At 46.3% G+C, this 22,658-nt stretch overlaps 1 protein-coding gene across 1 annotated transcript in view; it reads left to right on the forward strand.

The window, feature by feature from the left end:
- Positions 1-22,658, forward strand: part of LOC120044886 (inactive tyrosine-protein kinase PRAG1-like) — a 41,056-nt gene that overhangs the window by 13,267 nt on the left and 5,131 nt on the right. The window contains exons 4-5 of the mRNA XM_038989606.1: positions 11,663-11,829; positions 14,905-15,674. Of these exons, the coding sequence (XP_038845534.1) occupies positions 11,663-11,829; positions 14,905-15,674 (937 nt within the window). The remainder of the gene's footprint in view (positions 1-11,662; positions 11,830-14,904; positions 15,675-22,658) is intronic.

Below are 22,658 nucleotides of genomic sequence, written 5' to 3' on the forward strand. Positions count from 1 at the left end.
GTAACCTACAGGAGCGCCCTTTTCTGAAATGATTGTTTGACAATCAGATGAAAACATCACGACTGGTTTTGTTGATTTCTCATTTAAAACATAATACATGATAAAAGTGATATGACAATTCTTCACTAGGCCCACGGAGATCATATGAAATTGATAGGGATTCTTCTATATGTAGGAAGTTCATCTTTACAGCGTGATGGAATGTTCCCGCTTTAGCTGAGACTGTATATCTCGGCTCAATCCGAAATGACCATTACATTTCTATCTCGGTATCTGTAACACTTCCACTTCAGACTGAGTAGAGCCCCTAGGCTATAAAGAGAAGGTGTGCGAGCAGTGCTGTGTGGTTCAGTACTGTGTCACTGTGCAGTTCAGTACTCAATTAGCCCGACTAACCGGTGCCTGTATATAGCCTCGCTACTGTATATAGCCTCGCTACTGTATATAGCCTCGCTACTGTTATTTTCACTGTCTTTACTGTTTCTTTTTCTTTATCTATTGTTCACATTATACGTATTATTTACTTAAAATACTCTTGGTTAGGGCCTGTAAGTAAGCATTTCACTGTATTTCACCTGTTGAAGTCGGCGCACGTGACAAACTTTGATTTGATTTAAGATTTACTGTGTCACTGTGGTTCGGTACTGTGCCGTTCAGTACTCTACACAGCAGGTAGTGCTCATTAGGCTGTATTAACGTTGTATTTCTATCCTCTAGCCCAGGTATTCCCAAACTGGGGTATGTATGCGCAATGCCATCGGGGGTACGCCAAATAAAAATGTGATTCACATTTATTTTTTTCACATTTTCAAACAGTCAATTTTTATATTTTCTTGCCTGAGTAGCCTCGTTTCACTGCCAAAAATAAAATGAAACCATCTAGTGTTCAGCGAAATAACAACACAATGTCAAATACAGGTAGCCTAGTCAAATAATTAACATCCAATCACATTAACCATTACTCAATTCTGGGAATTCCACTAACGGTCTGTATGTAGCCAAACATAGCTGCTGCTCATGTTGGTATCTACTGATGATGCAAAAGCCATGACAGGGAGACATAGTGGAGTGGTAACGCGCGTGCAAACAGTTGCTCCCGACGCCACTTGGGTACACTGCAGTATCCACCGAGAGGCTCTTGCTGCCAAGGGAATGCCTGACAGCTTGAAAGACATTTTGGACACTAAAGTAAAAATGGTTACCTTTGTTAAAGCAAGGCCCCTGAACTCTCGTGTATTTTCTGCATTATGCAATGATATGGGCAGCGACCATGTAATGCTTTTACAACATACAGAAGTGCGATGGTTATCAAGGGGCAAAGTATTGACACAATTTCTTTGAAATGAGAGACGAGCTTAAAGTTTTCTTTACTGACCATAATTTTCACTTGTCTGACAGGGAGACATAGTGGAGTGGTAACGCGCGTGCAAGCAGTTGCATGATGATGATGATGAGTTTCTCACACGACTGGCCTATCTGGGTGATGTTTTTTCTCGCCTGAATGATCTGAATCTAGGATTACAGGGACTCTCCGCAACTATATACAATGTACGGGACAAAATTAAGGCTATGATTAAGAAGTTGGAGCTCTTCTCTGTCTGCATTAACAAGGACAACACACAGGTCTTCCATCATTGTGTGATTTAAAAATATATATATAATTGTGTGCAAATGAACTCAAGTTTATGGACAATGTCAAATGTGATATAGCAAAGCACCTGAGTGAGTTGGGTGTGCAATTACGCAGGTACTTTCCCGAAACGGATGACACAAACTGGATTCATTATCCCTTTCATGCTCTGCCTCCAGTCCACTTCCTGATATCTGAACAAGAGAGCCTCATCGAAATTGCAATAAGCGGTTCTGTAAAAATTTCATTTAATCAGAAGCCACTGCTAGATTTCTGGATTGGGCTGCGCTCAGATTATTCTGCCTCGGCAAATTGTGCTGGGGGGGGGGGGCTTACAATGACGGCAAAAAACAACATTTGCACTGATTCTGGTGCTAGAGGGGGTATGTAGCTGGAGGTTGAATGTTGTAAGGGGTACGGGACTATAAAAAGTTTTGGAACCACTGTTCTAGCCTAACACCATGTTTAGTTAACAGCCTAGCTAGTTGATGCTGAAGTGCTGCTGGGAGGAGGCTACAGGAAGGCTATTTTTAGGTCAGTCATGGCGGGAGGGTAGCATATTGGAGGAGGAAGATGATGCTGATTTATGCTGCTACTACTACTTCATAACATTCACTCTGCTTTCCCTGTATTGATTAACAACAGTCAGTTCTAGATCTGTTTTGGATTTTCTTTTAAATGATTAAAATGATTTTTGAATGACTACCTCATCTCTGTACCCCCACACATACAATTGGTCCCTCAGTCGAGCAGTGAATTTCAAACATTGATTCAACCACAAAGACCAGGGAGGTTTTCCAATGCCTCGCAAAGAAGGGCACCGATTGGTAGATAGGTAAAATAGAATTAAATGCAGATGTTAAATATCCCTTTGAGCATGGTAAAGTTATTAATTACACTTTGGATGGTGTATCAATACACCCAGTCACTACAAAGATACAGACGTCCTTCCTAACTCAGCTGGAGAGGAAGGAAACCATGCAGGGATTTCACTGGTGACTTTAAAACAGTTGGAGTTCAATGGTTGTGATAGGAGAACAGTGTTGTTGATTCATCCTCAGTTTAGTTACTCCACAACACTAACATAAATGACAAAGTGAAAAGAAGGAAGCCTGTACAGAATTTTTTTTTTTAAATGTGCCTTTGGAAACTATTCAGAACCCCTTGACTTTTTCCACATTTTGTTACGTTACAGCCTTATTCTAAAATGGATTGAATAAAAAAAATCCTCATCAGTCTACACACAATACCCCATAACGACAAAGCTAAAACAGGCTTTAAAAAATAATACCTTATTTACATAACCCTTTGCTATGAGACTCAAAATTGAGCTCAGGTGCTTCCTGTTTCCATTGATCATCCTTGATGTTTCTACAACTTGATTGGAGTCCACCTGTGGTAAATTCAATTTATTGGACATGATTTAGAAAGGCGCACACACCTGTCAATATACCGTCCCACAGTTGACAGTGCATGTCAGAGCAAAAACCAAGCCATGAGGTTGAAGGAATTGTCCGTAGCGCGCCGAGACAGGATTGTGTCGAGGCACAGATCTGGGGAAGGCTACCAAAACATTTTTGCAGCATTGAAGGTCCCAAGAACACAGTTCTTCCATTCTTAAATAGAAGAAGTTTGGAACCACCAAGACTCTTCCTAGAGCTGGCCGCCTGTCCAAACTGAGCAATCGGGGGAGAAGGGCCTTGGTCAGGGAGGTGACCAAGAACCCGATGGTCACTCTGCCAACGCTCTAGAGTTCCTTTGTGGAGATGGGAGAACCTTCCAGAAGGACAACCATCTCTGCAGCACTCTACCAAGCCGGCCTTTATGGTAGAGTGACCAGACGGAAGCCCCTCCTCGGTAAAAGGCACATGACAGCCCGCTTGGAGTTTGCCAAAAGGCACCTAAAGACTCTCAGACCATGAGAAACAAGATTCTCTGGTCTGATGAAACCAAGATTGAACTCTTTGGCGTGAATGCCAAGCGTCACGTCTGGAGGAAACCTGGCACCATCTCTACGATGAAGCATGGTGGTGGCAGCATCATGCTGTGGGGATGTTTTTCAGTGGCAGGGACTGGGAGACTAGTCAGGATTGAGGGAAAGATGAACGGAGCAAAGTACAGAGGTCCTTGATGAAAACCTGCTCCAAAGCACTCAGGACCTCAGACTGGGGCGAAGGTTCACCTTCCAACAGGACAACGACCCTAGGCACACAGCCAAGACAATGAAGGAGTGGCTTTGGGACAAGTCTCAATGTCCTTGAATGGCCCAGCCAGAGCCCGGACTTAAACTCAATCAAACGTCTCTGGAGGGTCCTGAAAATAGCTGTGCAGCGACGCTCCCCATCCAACCTGACAGAGCTTGAGAGGATCTGCAGAGAAGAATGGGAGAAACTCCGTGGCCTACCCAGTTTGATCTCAGGCCTATTATTCAATGTACATTTTTATTTGTATTTATTTTATTACATTTTTAAAATAAATGCATGTGAGATTTATTTTCTATGGGTAGTTTTAATATAATGTAACAAAGAAATAGTCCGCGACAATCAAGCTGGCTTCCGACTTGGTTACATTCTTTATTTTTTATTAATTCGGTGGTTTACCTGAACAACCTGGCAACGTCACGTGGATAAACTTTGTAGCGCATAAGCTAGCAAACTCTACCACGCTAGCTTACTGGAATTGACTCACCAGCTAAGGTAATTTAGTAGTTCTAGCAATGGCAAATAATTTGTATCAATCTACCAATAGCTTCCGGAATGAGACATTAACAGGAGGCGCGCGCCAGGATAGAAACAACCGCAATCGCCATCACAACAGCCAATGCCACGTTGAGCCAGGCATGCTTGCCAACCCCACCGTCTCCTCTCGTTCTTGATGCTGCGGGCGGGGGTGAACCTGCAGTGGGTCCACCGACAGATTTGTCTGCCGTTGATGAACCAGCCTGTCAACCAAAGCTAGCAAAGTTCCCTTCAAGTATGATAAATGGCAAATCACGCTGCTTCTCTTCAAGGTGGTATGACCAGTTCGTGTGGATTGAGTATAGTAAAGCAATAGATGCAATTTATTGTAAGTTTTGTAGGCACTTTCCTGGGGCAAATTTCGAATTCAGATTTGTACGAGATGGATTTAAAAACTGGAAACTCACAAGAAATGCTTGCTGCAAACACGAGAATAGCAAATGACATGCTAGTGCCCTGGCAAAATGTGAATCCTACAAGGTGACCCATGAGCCTAGAAGTCGTGGGACTGTGTTGAACCAAATACATGCTGATGCAAACATGGATTTTATAGAAAGAAACCGTGCACATGTTAAAGTGGTCAGAGATATTGTTCTAATGTGTGCAAAGCAGGATATTCCACTCAGAGGGCATAGAGAAACCCATGAGGCAATCAACAAAGTTAACTTTTTAGAAATCTTCAATTTCATCTCAAAGTATGACTCAGAAATACAAAACAGGCTTGATGAGCTACCTGACACTTATGAGCCGTGAAATTCAGAACGAGTTGCTGGAGTGTGCAGCATCATTGTTACTGTGCAGGATAAAAGATGAAGTTCATTCTGCGCCTTCCACGTATTTTGCCACACTAGCAGATGAATATAAAGATCAATCTAAACCTGAACTTTTTGCTGTGTGCATCCGATACATTCATGCTGGATTGATTAAAGAAAGAGCTGTTGGGTTTATGGAAACCGCTGATTTGTCTGCATAAGGAATTTCTCAAATACTTGAAGTGTTGCAACCCCTTGGAGTTGGATCCCACTGTGTGTGTGGGTTTGTGTTTCGTTGGCGCTTCAGTCATGTCAGGAAACAGAGGTACATGTCCTACTAAAGCAAACCTTTAAGCAAGTGGTATATGTGCATTTCAACTCCCACCGTTTTGAATTTGGTTCTGCGGCAAAAGTGTCGGGACATGTCAGTACTTTTTGACACAGTAAACCAGCTACACACATTCATGAGTGGATCCCACTGACATGCTGGATTCATAGAAGTACAGAAAGAGTTGCATCCCGACAGACCATGTATCGAGCTAGAAAGATCCACGGATGTACGATGGAGTTCAAAATCAGGGTCTGTGAGTAAAGTGCTGTTCCTGCTAGATGTCATTTTAGAGGTTCTTGCAGATTTTTCAGAGGCTTGTGGACCAACCACATTTAAAAGCCGATGCCCTCTTACAACAAATCCAGAATAAGTTTTTATTCCTGTTAGTCACGGACTGTATTGGTTTAATTGAAATCCTCAAAAGCAGCTTTTCTACGTTCAGAGAACTCAGGGGGAGACTTTGATGAAGTTCTCAAGCTAACTAAAGAGATGATGATGATGATTAAGCGTGATATTAGTAATTGGGATGTGAGCGCATCGCAGCAGCGAGAACTGCCTGTAAAATTGGCAGACAGTGTAGTCACAACTTCATTAGGGGAAACATTCAGCATCAAGAGTGACAGTGACCTGAGGCAACTTTGGAACAATATTCTAGACAGACAGATTACTGAGTTAAACTCAAGATTTCAAGAAGACACTCATGCAAGCGGCAGCCTCCTTTTCCAAAGAATCCCAAACCTGCCCGCTTAAAGAGCAGCTGAAGACCACATGCGAGGATGCTGAATTCACTTTTTTTTTTTTCAGCAGTTGAGTCGCAAAATGAACATGGGAAAGAGTGACTTTTCCTCCATAATGAGTATACTTGACAGCTGCCCTGATATTTTCCCTAATATAAACTCTCTGTTAAGGATCATTGTCACACTTCCAATGACATCATGCAGTGTGGAGAGACTTTTCTCAACAACAACTTCGCACATCAGTGACAAGCGCCCGGCCCATTGGATTATGATGAAATCATCACCATATTCAACTCAAAGCCTCGCCGTCTGCGCCTTATGATGTAGGTCACGCCTTATTGATACGTCTACTAAAGGGAAGGTACCTTTTTATAGTACTACTGCCCGCTGTGGTATACATGGTAACATCAAATATAGGCGTGTTTGCCAATCGAGATTAAAATGCGCCTGAAGATGAGTTTTATGTTGTTGGCAACTGGTCTAAAGTTACTGTCTTATTTTAATATGCTGGGATAAGTCATTATTTGTATATGTAACAAGGTTGCTCCAAGTACTATGCACTAGTATAAAATGATTGTATTACGAAATAATATACAGTGCACATCGCAAAATAAATGTAATAAACAAGTAGGAAAAATGCCGATCCAAATTCTTCTAGGCCTATCCAAAAACAACCGTTCTGTCTACGCCCCTGGTGCAAACGGAACACTAGAATCAAATCAAAGTTTATTTGTCATGTGCGTCGAATACAACAGGTGTAGACCTTACAGTGAAATGCTTACTTACAGGCTCTAACCAATAGTGCAAAAAAGGTATTAGGTGAACAATAGGTAAGTAAAGAAATAAAACAACAGTAAAAAGACAGGCTATGTACAGTAGCGAGGCTACATACAGACACCGGTTAGTCAGGCTGATTTGAGGTAGTATGTACATGCAGGTTTAGTTAAAGTGACTATGCATATATGATGAACAGAGAGTAGCAGTAGCGTAAAAGAGGGGTTGGCAGGTGGTGGGTGGGACACAATGCAGATAGCCCGGTTAGCCAATGTGCGGGAGACCTGGTTGGTCGGCCCAATTTGAGGTAGTATGTACATGAATGTATAGTTAAAGTGACTATGCATATATGATAAACAGAGAGTAGCAGCAGTGTAAAAAGAGGGGTTGGGTGGGGGCCCACAATGCAAATAGTCCGGGTAGCCATCTGATTACCTGTTCAGGAGTCTTATGGCTCGGGGGTAAAAACTGTTGAGAAGCCTTTTTGTCCTAGACTTGGCCCTCTGGTACCACTTGCCATGCGGTAGAAGAGAGAACAGTCTATGACTGGGGGTGGCTGGGGTCTTTGACAATTTTTAGGGTCTTCCTCTGACACCGCCTGGTGTAGAGGTCCTGGATGGCAGGCAGCTTAGCCCCAGTGATGTACTGGGTCGTACACACTACCCTCTGTAGTGCCTTGCGGTCGGAGGCCGAGCAATTGCCATACCAGGCAGTGATGCAACCAGTCAGGATGCTCTCGGTTGCAGCTGTAGAACCTTTTGAGGATCTCAGGACCCATGCCAAATCTTTTTAGTTTCCTGAGGGGGAATAGGCTTTGTTGTGCCCTCTTCACGACTGTCTTGGTGTGTTTGGACCATTCTAGTTTGTTGATGTGGACACCAAGGAACTTGAAGCTCTCAACCTGCTCCACTACAGCCCTGTCGATGAGAATGGGGGCGTGCTCGGTCCTCCTTTTCCAGTCGTCCACAATCATCTCCTTAGTCTTGGTTACGTTGAGGGATAGGTTGTTATTCTGGCACCACCGGGCCAGGTCTCTGACCTCCTCCCTATAGGCTCTCGTCGTTGTCGGTGATCAGGCCTACCACTGGTGTGTTGTCTGCAAACTTACTGATGGTGTTGGAGTCGTGCCTGGCCATGCAGTCGTGGGTGAACAGGGAGTACAGGAAGGGACTGAGAATGCACCCCTGGGGAGCTCCAGTGTTGAGGATCAGCGTGGCAGATGTGTTGCTACCTACCCTCACCACCTGGGGGCGGCCCGTCAGGAAGTCCAGGATCCAGTTGCAGAGGGAGGTGTTTAGTCCCAGGATCCTTAGCTTAGTGATGATCTTTGAGGGCACTATGGTGTTGAACGCTGAACTGTAGTCAATGAATAGAATTCTCACATAGGTGTTCCTTCTGTCCAGGTGGGAAAGGGCAGTGTGGAGTGCAATATAGATTGCATCATCTGTGGATCTGTTTGGGCGGTATGTAAATTGGAGTGGATCTAGGGTTTCTGGGATAATGGTGTTGATGTGAGCCGTTACCAACCTTTCAAAGCACTTCATGGCTACGGACATGAGTGCTACGGGTCTGTAGTTATTTAGGCAGGTTGCCTTTGTGTTCTTGGGCACAGGGACTATGGTGGTCTGCTTGAAACATGTTGGTATTACAGACTCAATCAGGGACATGTTGAAAATGTCAGTGAAGACACCTGCCAGTTTGTCAGCACACGGAGCACACGTCCTGGTAATCCGTCTGGCCCCGCAGCCTTGTGTGTGTTGACCTGTTTAAAGGTCTTACTCGCGTCGGCTACGGAGAGCGTGATCACACAGTCGTCCGGAACAGCTGATGCTCTCATGCATGCCTCAGTGTTGCTTGCCTCGATGCGAGCATTGAAGTGATTTGTGCTCGTCTGGTAGGCTCGTGTCACTGGGCAGCTCGCGGCTGTGCTTCCCTTTGTAGTCTGTAATAGTTTGCAAGCCCTGCCACATAAGACGAGCGTCGGAGCCGGTGTAGTATGATTCAATCTTAGCCCTGTTAACGTCTTTGAGACAATTTCAATTTCAATTTCAGCCACAGAGCACATTCCACCAAATAGTCAATGGTTACAGATTGAGCTTTGAAGTCCGTTTGAGTACTTAATTACTCATCTAACCCTCATCATCCTCAACCACTCTGTATCTAACCCTCATATCATCCTCTACCACTATGTATCTAACCCTCATCTCATCCTCTACCACTCTGTATCTAACCCTCATCTCATCCTCTACCACTGTATCTAACCCTCATCTCATCCTCTACCACACTGTATCTAACCCTCATCTCATCCTCTACCACTCTGTAGCTAACCCTCATCTCATCCTCTACCACTCTCTGCTACTTGCCAAGGTCACCCTTTGCTCTGTAAACAGAAATCATGTTCTCAGTAATCTATTTCAGCCAGAGCTGTCCTTCCCTGGTCCTATTCCCTATTCCACTTCCTCTTTCAGGCATACACTTGTCTGAATTGTTTTGTTTCATTGTTCAATGTAAATGTTCATCATGACCTGGGAGAGAAATGTTTTTTTATATATGTTACCCAGTAGTAGTGATAGTAACTGAATTCATTAAACATTAGGAACATCTGCTCTTTCCATGACAAACTGACCAGCTGAATACAGGTCAAAGCTATGATCCCTTATTGTTGTCACTTGGTAAATCCACTTCAATCAGTGTAGATGAAGGGAGGAGACCGGTTAAAGAAGGATTTTTAAGCCTCTGCAAGGGCCGCGGCCTTTGTGGAGCGATGGGTAACGATGCTTCGTGGGCGACCGTTGTTGATGTGTGCAGAGGGTCCCTGGTTCGCGCCCGAGTCGGGGCGAGGGGACGCCATAAAGTTATACTGTTACATATGCTATTCTGTTCTTCTGAAATAGACATTTTCTGCATATCATGTCTAAACCTGTCTAAAATAAATGATTGGTTTATTGTGAAGGTGTAGACTATATTAAATGGATTTATTAGACTTTTTAAAATGTAGATGTTCCAAAGGTCTGCATTGGTGGCTTGTAGGCAATGCATGGAAGCCAGGAGATGCTAAACGTTTTTAATTAACGGTCAATTACCGTGAGACCGGCTTGACAATCACCGGCTGACACAATTTCATGACCGCCACAGCCCCAACCAGGATGCTAGTGGGGCTCAGCTTTCAACACCGCCATCTGTAGAGTCCCCTTATAGAGTCCCCTCAACCCTGATGCTTCTTTAAATGATATCCGTGTCAACAGTTCCATAGCACTGTTGTTTACATATTACATATTAGTTGTAAGTACTGAGCTCCAAACAAATGCAGATGGATTACCCCGTACACTGACATTTTATTTTTGAAGGTGATTTATGCTATAGCCTACAATACAAATGAGACGACACACACACCCTTTGTCTATTACCATATGTCTCCGCCTCATTTCCACCGTCTCATCATCATACGCCTTTGTTTGGTCTGAAAAATGGTCGTGGGTTTTGCTCTGCTCATGTATGAGGGTACACACACACACCTGCACTGCTGTTTATTGAGGGGTTTACGGTGTGATTGAAGTTTAAAGACCTAGTGGATAGAGCAAAGAGCCAGTCAATCTGAGCTGAGATGAAGGATCCGGGGCTATGCTCAGTTTGACCCATTAACCAGCTAGAATGAAGCAATTGAATAGCAATGAGATTCAGATTTGCCTAGCCTGTCACTCAGCCTAATTGGACCCCATGATTAGGAAAACTACCCCCAGAGGGTATCAGGGGCTCCATTTCATTCAGATAGGAGCTATCATGGCATGGGAAAGCAAAAAATTGATTCCTCTATATGTTTAGAGTACAGTGTAGGATGTTGGCAGGGAAATTACTCTAATGGAAAAGTGGAAGACATTTTCAAAAACGTCATTATTATTCCCTAGCTCTAGGAAGTATATGTATTGTCTCTTTTTCATGACTTGGCACTGAGAAGACTGTATGAGACAGTTCTGTGTGCCATCAATTATTTATCGTAAAGGGAAACTACACTCAAAAACCATCTTTTGGTATTTTTTTCATTAGTCTTGAAAGTCCAATATCTTAAACTTGACTGCTGACATGCAAAACATTTTGTCTCTATCGATAGCGGACTAATGAACAAAATACCAAAATTCAGCAAAATTTAGATTTTTAAGAGACGCAGCAATAACAAGCATTCACTCAGCCAGAAGAGTGTTCCTCTCCGAAGAGGAAGTGAGACTAGTATCTGACGTTTCATGTGTTCTTGTGAAGAGTGGAGGCCGTTTACCTCATGTAGTGGCTTAACCGTCTTATTTACATCCAGATATGTTGAGATATCTAGATGAGAGGGAAACTAGATGTTTGGCTCACAGAGACAACGATAGATTGTAAAGAACCGTCTCTCAGCCTGAAGCAAAACTGACAGGCAGCGCAACACACACACACACACGCTTTACCTGTTCGCTGAAATTACACGAGAACTAACATGTTTGGTTTAACAGGTTGGAAGAGAGAACACTGTCTGTTATTGTTGAGAGCTGCAATAGAGACATTTTGTTAGGTGTTTGTAAGCCGTGTAAGCATCAGCCGGTTTTGATAACAGTGGTAATTTGTTTTTAATGGTGGGAAGCTGTTGCGTTAACTTCCTGGTTATGGAAATTAGATAAGGTACCAAACATCATCCCCCAGAGTAATATCCTCTGTTACGCTCTCTGCAGGGTGACTGGTAAGATGAGCCAGAGCAGTATGGAGCTGGACCACTGCAGCCAGCAGGGCTCTGTCGAGAGCCTGACCCACAGTCTCCGTGGCCTGGGGAGCAGCAGCCTGCCTACAGCCTCCACCGACAGCTTGCCTGGAGACTCCAACAGAGCCCTCTCTGATTCTGGTGAGTAAATGTTAAAGCCTCCTTCGACAGCTTGCCTGCAGACTCCAACAGAGCCCTCTCTGATTCTGGTAACTGTTATAGCCACCCGCCGGGACATATAACTAGGGCCGAGAGATCCGTGAGAAAACATTGTTTTGAGAGCAACTACTCGTATCATATCTGGTGCTGTTGGAATGGTGCCCCAGAGTTGGTCCTGGGAGGGGGGGGGGGATAAATGTGGTAAGGAAAAATGTACCCTTACACCATGTGACCTGACCAGAAAAAAAACCGGTGCCTTACATTTAACAACAACCACCACCACCAACAGGAAGGAATTGGTTGTTTGACATTGGCCTGTTTTTCCATTTGTGGCAGTCAAATGGTTCTACTAGAAGCATCTAACTAGGTGGAAAGTAGTGAGAAAACAATGAGAAGAGGAAAAGGCCCACAGAGATGAGGTTATTACGGTTATGCTAACAGCTACTGCAGATATGAGGTTAAAGTAACAGATTACTTTATAGTAACATATGAGGTTATTTATTTGTAGGCTATGAGTGCCATTTTTAAATTCATATAGTTCTGTTCTTGTCTAGAGTAGCTTCTGCTTTCACAACAGCTAATGGGGATCCTAAAACAATACCAAAAATACCAAATAAACTCAGCAAAAAAAAAGAAGCGTCCCTTTTTCAGGACCCTGTTTTTCAAAGATAATTTGTAAAAATCCAAATAACTTCACAGATCTTCATTGTAAAGGGTTTAAACACTGTTTCCCATGCTTGTTCAATGAACCATAAACAATTAATGAACATGCACCTGTGGAACGGTCGTTAAGACACTAACAGCTTACAGACGGTAGGCAATTAAGGTCACAGTTATGAAAACTTAGGACACTAAAGAGGCCTTTCTACTGACTCTGAAATAACAAAAACAAGATGCCCAGGGTCCCTGCTCATCTGCATGAACGTGCCTTAGGCATGCTGCAAGGAGGCATGAGGACTGCAGATGTGGCCAGGGCAATAAATTGCAATGTCCGTACTGTGAGACGCCTAAGACAGCGCTACAGGGAGACAGGACGGACAGCTGATCGTCCTCGCAGTGGCAGACCACGTGTAACAACACCTGCACAGGATCGGTACATCCGAACATCACACCTGCGGGACAGGTACAGGATGGCAACAAAAACTGCCCGAGTTTCACCAGGAATGCACAATCCCTCCATCAGTGCTCAGACTGTCCGCAATAGGCTGAGAGAGGCGACAGAGTTTTACCTTGTCAGCTCGGGGATTCGATCTAGCACATTTTCGGTTACTGGCCCAACGCTCTAACCAGTAGGCTTCCTGCCGCCCCGATATGAGGTTGTAGTAACAGATATGAGGTTATAGTAAAATAAGTAGTGTCCTCTTCCTCTGTCCTCTTCCTCTTTTAGACTGAGTGTGTGTGTATGTCTGTCAGCCTTTGTTTTGAGATGTGTCATTTTCCACAAAGAGTGTGTGTGACCCTGCACGCTGCTGACTGAGGTCTGACGCACCTTCGTTTGGTTTGGCGTCACCCGTCTTCATCTCTCCATATATGGTCTAAAGCCCAGTGGATGTGGCCCAAATGGCACCCTATGCCCTATCTAGTGCACTTCTTTTGACCAGGGCCCGATACGGCTCTGTTCAAAACTATTGCACTACATAGGGAATAGGGTGCGAATTGGGACATCGTCAGTGACTCCCAGACAGTCTGTAATTGCCTCACTTCCTGGGAAGTGTTTGAAGAGATAATTATGGGACTGTGATAACTAGGAAAATAAGGGCTTTTGCCACTCCATGCATACATGCAATCTTTCCTTTAGATTTTCCCCCCTGGAAACCTACTCATTTAGTGTCGCATGGGGAGCACAGCCTATCTATGCAGCCTTACTGTCAACAACCACACAATTATCTGTCTCTCTGGGGAAGACTGTGGAGTTTCACATTCTTTATAGTCTACTCTTTAATTCACTATTTCCTAATGGTACAGCACGGCAGACACTGTGACCATCATCTTGAACCTTAAATTGTGCACCAACTCATTCTAAACTTGTCACTACACCCTCCGAGGGAACGTTGAATAGATGAAGTGTGTGTGTGTGTGTGTGCTGACTGACTGACTGATATGACTAAGCCATTATAGGGAGGGCCACGGTGACAGGATGGGTGCAGCTACTACGAATAGCCTGCTGAGCTGCTGCCACCCAGTCAGATGCTGTTGGGGTGTGGATAATGTACTGTAGATTTATGGGTGAGGGTATGCTAATGTATTTACTGTTTATGGGTAGTATCACTGATTTTCAAAGGTTATTTAGAAGGTTTTGCTTCAGTGATTGACATGTGGTTGTTTTACCTACCTTCATTGAATGCACTGATATGTAAGTAACTCTTAATAATAGTTTACAGGTGAGGGGTCATGTACTATATGTGTAAGGGGTCATGTACTATATGTGTAAGGGGTACTGTACTATATGTTTGTGTAATGGGTAATGTATTATATGTGTAAGGGGTAATGTACTATATGTTTATGTGTACGGGGTAATGTACTGTAGTTATGTGGGTAAGAGGTAATATAGCTTTATGGGCTAGCGAGGCACTGGGACACAACGCTCCCATTTATAAGAATCAGTACAGGCACCTGAGGCACTAGCTCTTCCAGTTAAACAGTAACTACTAGCGACAGTTAAGTCAATCTCCTCACTCTGCTTATTACTGCCTCTGCACTCAGTCTGTATCAGCCTGAACCCTTGGTGACCGACTGTACCTGTTCTATACTAATCCTGTTTATGGTGTGTGTGTGTGTTCACTTAAACTGACTGTTGGGCATACTGTAAATCGGTGAAGATTTAGTAGTGCGAGATGTTATTTTGAACAAGTTTTATCTGTGCTGTGGCAATTTGATTTGTGTTTTTTTTTGTGGGGGAAGTTGTTTGAGCAGAGAAGTGTTGATTCCTCTAGTAGTTCTCCAGTCATGTGTTTCAGGATATAACATTTTTTCTTAATGTAATATCTTATCTTGTGTCTGTTACGTGTCAGTGTGATGTTCAACATGAATACTGATGTATTGTATCTCTCTCTGCAGGTTCCCATGATGCCCCTCGTCTGTCGTGCACCTCGCCATTTCCCAGAAGCCCGATGGCCTCATCCCCAGGGTCTCCTCACATTGACCCGTTCTCTAGCAACACCCTGTCCAACCAGCTGCAGCCACCGCCCCTACCTGAAAAGAAAATGGTGAATCGAGCCTTATCCGCCCCTGACAACATGGCCGGGAAACCCTTAGTCCGGGCATACCCCTGCTTCCCCTTCACCGGTGGCTCTGAGAGCAACGTATCCTGTCCTGACGTCCCATCCCTGTCCAGTCTTCCATCCTCCCCCATGGACCCTCGGGCCATTTATTCCTCCTCTGAGTCCTTAGAGCGCTGTCACACCCCTCTGGGACAACCCCTGCGCTCCCGGACCCTGGACGAACCTCTGAAAGTTCGGGGCCGACTAGGGGGTCACAGCCGAGGCAGCATCACCTCCTCCTCCTCCCCCCAGCTCAGCGCCCCCCACCTCTCGGCCTCTGGACCCACCCAGGGCTCCGGCCTGCAGCTGCAGACCCTGCTCAGTAACATAGACAGTAGAGAGGGGATCTACTCCAAGCTGGGAGGCCTATATGCTGAATCGCTGCGCCGCCTGGCTCTGAAGTGTGAGGACCACTTCACCCGCAGCCAGAAGAACCCGCTGAGGTTTGATGAGAGCAACTGGTCCCTGTTCAAATTGACCTGTAACAAGGCCAGCTGTAATGCAGGAGACGGTGTCTACTACTCTGCTGCCTGCGCCTCAGACCCATCCAACTCCTACGCAGTGAAGGTAACTGGAACACTGGCTCCCTTTCATCTCTATAGCTTTTATTTATGTAACCAGGAAGTCCCATTTAGGTTAGAAGACCACTTTCCCAATGGAGAACTGTCTCTCTGTTTTCTTGATTCATTGGGGGCCAAGGCTGTCATGTAGTGCTTTGATATCAAGGACTGGTGGTTAATGTTCACATTGCAATAAGTGTGGAGACTAAACAAGTGGGGGGGAAAACCTGTTGAATTATGTGCGTGTCAGTCAATGAGAGACATGTCTAGAGGCATCTCCCCTAATTACTGTGAGAAGAACGTCTTTGTAATCTGCAGCTCAAATTCAAACTCCCTGATTGGTCCTTACTCCCAAACTCTTATTGGACAGTGTACATTCTACTCCTCAATCAAGGTCATGCTCTTACCTCGTTAAACAATAAAACCTGTACAATGAAGTAAGCCAACACCTTAACGAGCTCTTAGACTGCTCAGAAGACCAAAGGGATCCTCAGCCGAACCACAGACCCTCCATGTTGGCTGTGTGTCCCAAATGGCACTCTATTCGCTACATAGGGTACTACTTTTGACCAAAGACTCGTAGTGCACTATCTAGGAAATAGGGTGTAATTTGAGACGCAGACTGTGTTTGTGTTCCTCCAGGTCATGTTCTGTACTGTAGCCTGCTGTACTGAGGAGAGAGGAGGGTGTTACTATAGCCTGCTGTACTGAGGAGAGAGAGGAGGGTGTTACTGTAGCCTGCTGTACTGAGGAAAGAGAGGAGGGTGTTACTGTAGCCTGCTGTACTAGGAGAGAGGAGGGTGTTACTGTAGCCTGCTGTACTAGGAGAGAGAGAGGAGAGTGTTACTGTAGCCTGCTGTACTGAGGAGAGAGAGAGAGGAGGGTGTTACTGTAGCCTGCTGTACTGAGGAGAGAGAGAGAGGAGGGTGTTACTGTAGCCTGCTGTACTGAGGAGAGAGAGAGGAGGGTGTTACTGTAGCCTGCTGTACTGAGGAGAGAGAGAGAGAGAGGAGGGTGTTACTGTAGCCTGCTGTACTGAGGAGAGAGAGAGAGGAGGGTGTTACTGTAGCCTGCTGTACTGAGGAGAGAGAGAGAGAGGAGGGTGTTACTGTAGCCTGCTGTACTAGGAGAGAGAGAGGAGGGTGTTACTGTAGCCTGCTGTACTAGGAGAGAGAGAGGAGGGTGTTACTGTAGCCTGCTGTACTAGGAGAGAGAGAGGAGGGTGTTACTGTAGCCTGCTGTACTAGGAGAGAGAGAGGAGGGTGTTACTGTAGCCTGCTGTACTAGGAGAGAGAGAGGAGGGTGTTACTGTAGCCTGCTGTACTAGGAGAGAGAGAGAGGAGGGTGTTACTGTAGCATGCTGTACTGAGGGTGTTACTGTAGCCTGCTGTACTGAGGAGAGAGAGGAGGGTGTTACTGTAGCCTGCTGTACTGAGGAGAGAGAGGGGGGTGTTACTGTAGCCTGCTGTACTGAGGAGAGAGAGGAGGGTGTTACTGTAGCCTGCTGTACCGAGGAGAGAGAGAGGAGGGTGTTACTGTAGCCTGCTGTACTGAGGAGAGAGAGAGGAGGGTGTTACTGTAGCCTGCTGTACTGAGGAGAGAGAGGAGGGTGTTACTGTAGCCTGCTGTACTGAGGAGAGAGAGAGAGGAGGGTGTTACTGTAGCATGCTGTACTAGGAGAGAGAGAGAGGAGGGTGTTACTGTAGCATGCTGTACTAGGAGAGAGAGAGAGGAGGGTGTTACTGTAGCCTGCTGTACTAGGAGAGAGAGAGAGGAGGGTGTTACTGTAGCCTGCTGTACTAGGAGAGAGAGAGGAGGGTGTTACTGTAGCCTGCTGTACTAGGAGAGAGAGAGGAGGGTGTTACTGTAGCATGCTGTACTGAGGGTGTTACTGTAGCCTGCTGTACTGAGGAGAGAGAGGAGGGTGTTACTGTAGCCTGCTGTACTGAGAGAGAGGGTGTTACTGTAGCCTGCTGTACTGAGGAGAGAGAGGGGGGTGTTACTGTAGCCTGCTGTACTGAGGAGAGAGAGGAGGGTGTTACTGTAGCCTGCTGTACTGAGGAGAGAGAGGGGGGTGTTACTGTAGCCTGCTGTACTGAGGAGAGAGAGGGGGGTGTTACTGTAGCCTGCTGTACTGAGGAGAGAGAGGAGGGTGTTACTGTAGCCTGCTGTACCGAGGAGAGAGAGAGGAGGGTGTTACTGTAGCCTGCTGTACTGAGGAGAGAGAGGGGGGTGTTACTGTAGCCTGCTGTACTGAGGAGAGAGAGAGAGAGAGAGGAGGGTGTTACTGTAGCCTGCTGTACTGAGAGAGAGAGGAGGGTGTTACTGTAGCCTGCTGTACTGAGGAGAGAGAGGGGGGTGTTACTGTAGCCTGCTGTACTGAGGAGAGAGAGAGGAGGGTGTTACTGTAGCCTGCTGTACTGAGAGAGAGAGAGAGAGGAGGGTGTTACTGTAGCCTGCTGTACTGAGGAGAGAGAGGAGGGTGTTACTGTAGCCTGCTGTACCGAGGAGAGAGAGAGGAGGGTGTTACTGTAGCCTGCTGTACTGAGGAGAGAGAGGGGGGTGTTACTGTAGCCTGCTGTACTGAGGAGAGAGAGAGAGAGAGAGGAGGGTGTTACTGTAGCCTGCTGTACTGAGAGAGAGAGGAGGGTGTTACTGTAGCCTGCTGTACTGAGGAGAGAGAGGGGGGTGTTACTGTAGCCTGCTGTACTGAGGAGAGAGAGAGGAGGGTGTTACTGTAGCCTGCTGTACTGAGAGAGAGAGAGAGAGGAGGGTGTTACTGTAGCCTGCTGTACTAGGAGAGAGAGAGAGGAGGGTGTTACTGTAGCCTGCTGTACTAGGAGAGAGAGAGAGGAGGGTGTTACTGTAGCCTGCTGTACTAGGAGAGAGAGAGAGGAGGGTGTTACTGTAGCCTGCTGTACTAGGAGAGAGAGAGAGGAGGGTGTTACTGTAGCCTGCTGTACTAGGAGAGAGAGAGGAGGGTGTTACTGTAGCCTGCTGTACTAGGAGAGAGAGAGGAGGGTGTTACTGTAGCCTGCTGTACTAGGAGAGAGAGAGGAGGGTGTTACTGTAGCCTGCTGTACTAGGAGAGAGAGAGAGGAGGGTGTTACTGTAGCCTGCTGTACTAGGAGAGAGAGAGAGGAGGGTGTTACTGTAGCCTGCTGTACTAGGAGAGAGAGAGGAGGGTGTTACTGTAGCCTGCTGTACTAGGAGAGAGAGAGGAGGGTGTTACTGTAGCCTGCTGTACTAGGAGAGAGAGGAGGGTGTTACTGTAGCCTGCTGTACTAGGAGAGAGAGAGGAGGGTGTTACTGTAGCCTGCTGTACTAGGAGAGAGAGGAGGGTGTTACTGTAGCATGCTGTACTGAGGAGGGTGTTACTGTAGCCTGCTGTACTGAGGAGAGAGAGGAGGGTGTTACTGTAGCCTGCTGTACTGAGGAGAGAGAGGGTGTTACTGTAGCCTGCTGTACTGAGGAGAGAGAGGGGGGTGTTACTGTAGCCTGCTGTACTGAGGAGAGAGAGAGAGAGGAGGGTGTTACTGTAGCCTGCTGTACTGAGGAGAGAGAGGGGGGTGTTACTGTAGCCTGCTGTACTGAGGAGAGAGAGGAGAGTGTTACTGTAGCCTGCTGTACTGAGGAGAGAGAGGAGGGTGTTACTGTAGCCTGCTGTACTAGGAGAGAGGAGGGTGTTACTGTAGCCTGCTGTACTAGGAGAGAGAGGGGAGAGTGTTACTGTAGCCTGCTGTACTGAGGAGAGAGAGAGAGGAGGGTGTTACTGTAGCCTGCTGTACTGAGGAGAGAGAGAGAGGAGGGTGTTACTGTAGCCTGCTGTACTGAGGAGAGAGAGAGAGAGGAGGGTGTTACTGTAGCCTGCTGTACTGAGGAGAGAGAGAGAGAGGAGGGTGTTACTGTAGCCTGCTGTACTGAGGAGAGAGAGAGAGAGGAGGGTGTTACTGTAGCCTGCTGTACTGAGGAGAGAGAGAGAGAGGAGGGTGTTACTGTAGCCTGCTGTACTGAGGAGAGAGAGAGAGAGGAGGGTGTTACTGTAGCCTGCTGTACTGAGGAGAGAGAGAGAGGAGGGTGTTACTGTAGCCTGCTGTACTGAGGAGAGAGAGAGAGAGGAGGGTGTTACTGTAGCCTGCTGTACTAGGAGAGAGAGAGGAGGGTGTTACTGTAGCCTGCTGTACTAGGAGAGAGAGAGGAGGGTGTTACTGTAGCCTGCTGTACTAGGAGAGAGAGAGAGGAGGGTGTTACTGTAGCCTGCTGTACTAGGAGAGAGAGAGGAGGGTGTTACTGTAGCATGCTGTACTAGGAGAGAGAGAGGAGGGTGTTACTGTAGCATGCTGTACTGAGGGTGTTACTGTAGCCTGCTGTACTGAGGAGAGAGAGGAGGGTGTTACTGTAGCCTGCTGTACTGAGGAGAGAGAGGGGGGTGTTACTGTAGCCTGCTGTACTGAGGAGAGAGAGGAGGGTGTTACTGTAGCCTGCTGTACCGAGGAGAGAGAGAGGAGGGTGTTACTGTAGCCTGCTGTACTGAGGAGAGAGAGAGGAGGGTGTTACTGTAGCCTGCTGTACTGAGGAGAGAGAGGAGGGTGTTACTGTAGCCTGCTGTACTGAGGAGAGAGAGAGAGGAGGGTGTTACTGTAGCATGCTGTACTAGGAGAGAGGAGGGTGTTACTGTAGCCTGCTGTACTGAGGAGAGAGAGAGAAGAGGGTGTTACTGTAGCCTGCTGTACTAGGAGAGAGAGAGAGGAGGGTGTTACTGTAGCCTGCTGTACTAGGAGAGAGAGAGAGGAGGGTGTTACTGTAGCATGCTGTACTAGGAGAGAGAGAGGAGGGTGTTACTGTAGCATGCTGTACTGAGGGTGTTACTGTAGCCTGCTGTACTGAGGAGAGAGAGGAGGGTGTTACTGTAGCCTGCTGTACTGAGGAGAGAGAGGGGGGTGTTACTGTAGCCTGCTGTACTGAGGAGAGAGAGGAGGGTGTTACTGTAGCCTGCTGTACCGAGGAGAGAGAGAGGAGGGTGTTACTGTAGCCTGCTGTATTGAGGAGAGAGAGGGGGGTGTTACTGTAGCCTGCTGTACTGAGGAGAGAGAGAGGAGGGTGTTACTGTAGCCTGCTGTACTGAGAGAGAGAGAGAGAGAGAGAGGAGGGTGTTACTGTAGCCTGCTGTACTAGGAGAGAGAGAGAGGAGGGTGTTACTGTAGCCTGCTGTACTAGGAGAGAGAGAGAGGAGGGTGTTACTGTAGCCTGCTGTACTAGGAGAGAGAGAGGAGGGTGTTACTGTAGCCTGCTGTACTAGGAGAGAGAGAGGAGGGTGTTACTGTAGCATGCTGTACTGAGGAGGGTGTTACTGTAGCCTGCTGTACTGAGGAGAGAGAGGAGGGTGTTACTGTAGCCTGCTGTACTGAGGAGAGAGAGGGTGTTACTGTAGCCTGCTGTACTGAGGAGAGAGAGGGGGGTGTTACTGTAGCCTGCTGTACCGAGGAGAGAGAGAGGAGGGTGTTACTGTAGCCTGCTGTACTGAGGAGAGAGAGGGGGGTGTTACTGTAGCCTGCTGTACTGAGGAGAGAGAGAGAGAGGAGGGTGTTACTGTAGCCTGCTGTACTGAGGAGAGAGAGGGGGGTGTTACTGTAGCCTGCTGTACTGAGGAGAGAGAGGAGGGTGTTACTGTAGCCTGCTGTACTAGGAGAGAGGAGGGTGTTACTGTAGCCTGCTGTACTAGGAGAGAGAGGGGAGAGTGTTACTGTAGCCTGCTGTACTGAGGAGAGAGAGAGAGGAGGGTGTTACTGTAGCCTGCTGTACTGAGGAGAGAGAGGAGGGTGTTACTGTAGCCTGCTGTACTAGGAGAGAGAGAGGAGGGTGTTACTGTAGCCTGCTGTACTAGGAGAGAGAGAGGAGGGTGTTACTGTAGCCTGCTGTACTAGGAGAGAGAGAGGAGGGTGTTACTGTAGCCTGCTGTACTGAGGAGAGAGAGGAGGGTGTTACTGTAGCCTGCTGTACTGAGGAGCGAGAGAGAGGGTGTGCTCTGCATTCATTTTGACTGACCTTTGTCCCAAAGTCATTAGCAATGTGTAAAAGCAACATGTAAATCCAGAGCTGTGTGTCAAGGGGCCTCGCTGCCTGAGGCTCTGTAGTCTTGCCTAATGCCTCTAGGTCCATTAATCTTTTCATGCCAGCCAGGATTTACAGTTCAGACACACCCCTGTTGTCAAGGCCTACACACAACCACCCTTACACACACACACACATTCTTTCTCTCACACAAACACACTACCCACAAACACACGGCAGCAGCTCTGTGATGTGACTGCGTAATGAAATCATCCGGTCCTCATATTAAATCATCAATCTGGCTACATCCCAAATGAACCATATTCATTATCACTATGGCTACATCCCAAATGAACCATATTCATTATCACTATGGCTACGTCCCAAATTAACCATATTCATTATCACTATGGCTACATCCCAAATGAACCATATTCATTATCACTATGGCTACATCCCAAATGAACCATATTCATTATCACTATGGCTACATCCCAAATGAACCATATTCATTATCACTATGGCTACATCCCAAATGAACCATATTCATTATCACTATGGCTACATCCCAAATGAACCATATTCATTATCACTATGGCTACATCCCAAATGAACCATATTCATTATCACTATGGCTACATCCCAAATGAACCATATTCATTATCACTATGGCTACGTCTCAAATGAACCATATTCATTATCACTATGGCTACGTCCCAAATGAACCATATTCATTATCACTATGGCTACATCCCAAATGAACCATATTCATTATCACTATGGCTACATCCCAAATGAACCATATTCATTATCACTATGGCTACATCCCAAATGAACCATATTCATTATCACTATGGCTACATCCCAAATGAACCATATTCATTATCACTATGGCTACATCCCAAATGAACCATATTCATTATCACTATGGCTACATCCC

The sequence above is a fragment of the Salvelinus namaycush genome, chromosome 3 (assembly GCF_016432855.1).
Source record: "Salvelinus namaycush isolate Seneca chromosome 3, SaNama_1.0, whole genome shotgun sequence".
Lineage (NCBI taxonomy): Eukaryota > Metazoa > Chordata > Actinopteri > Salmoniformes > Salmonidae > Salvelinus > Salvelinus namaycush.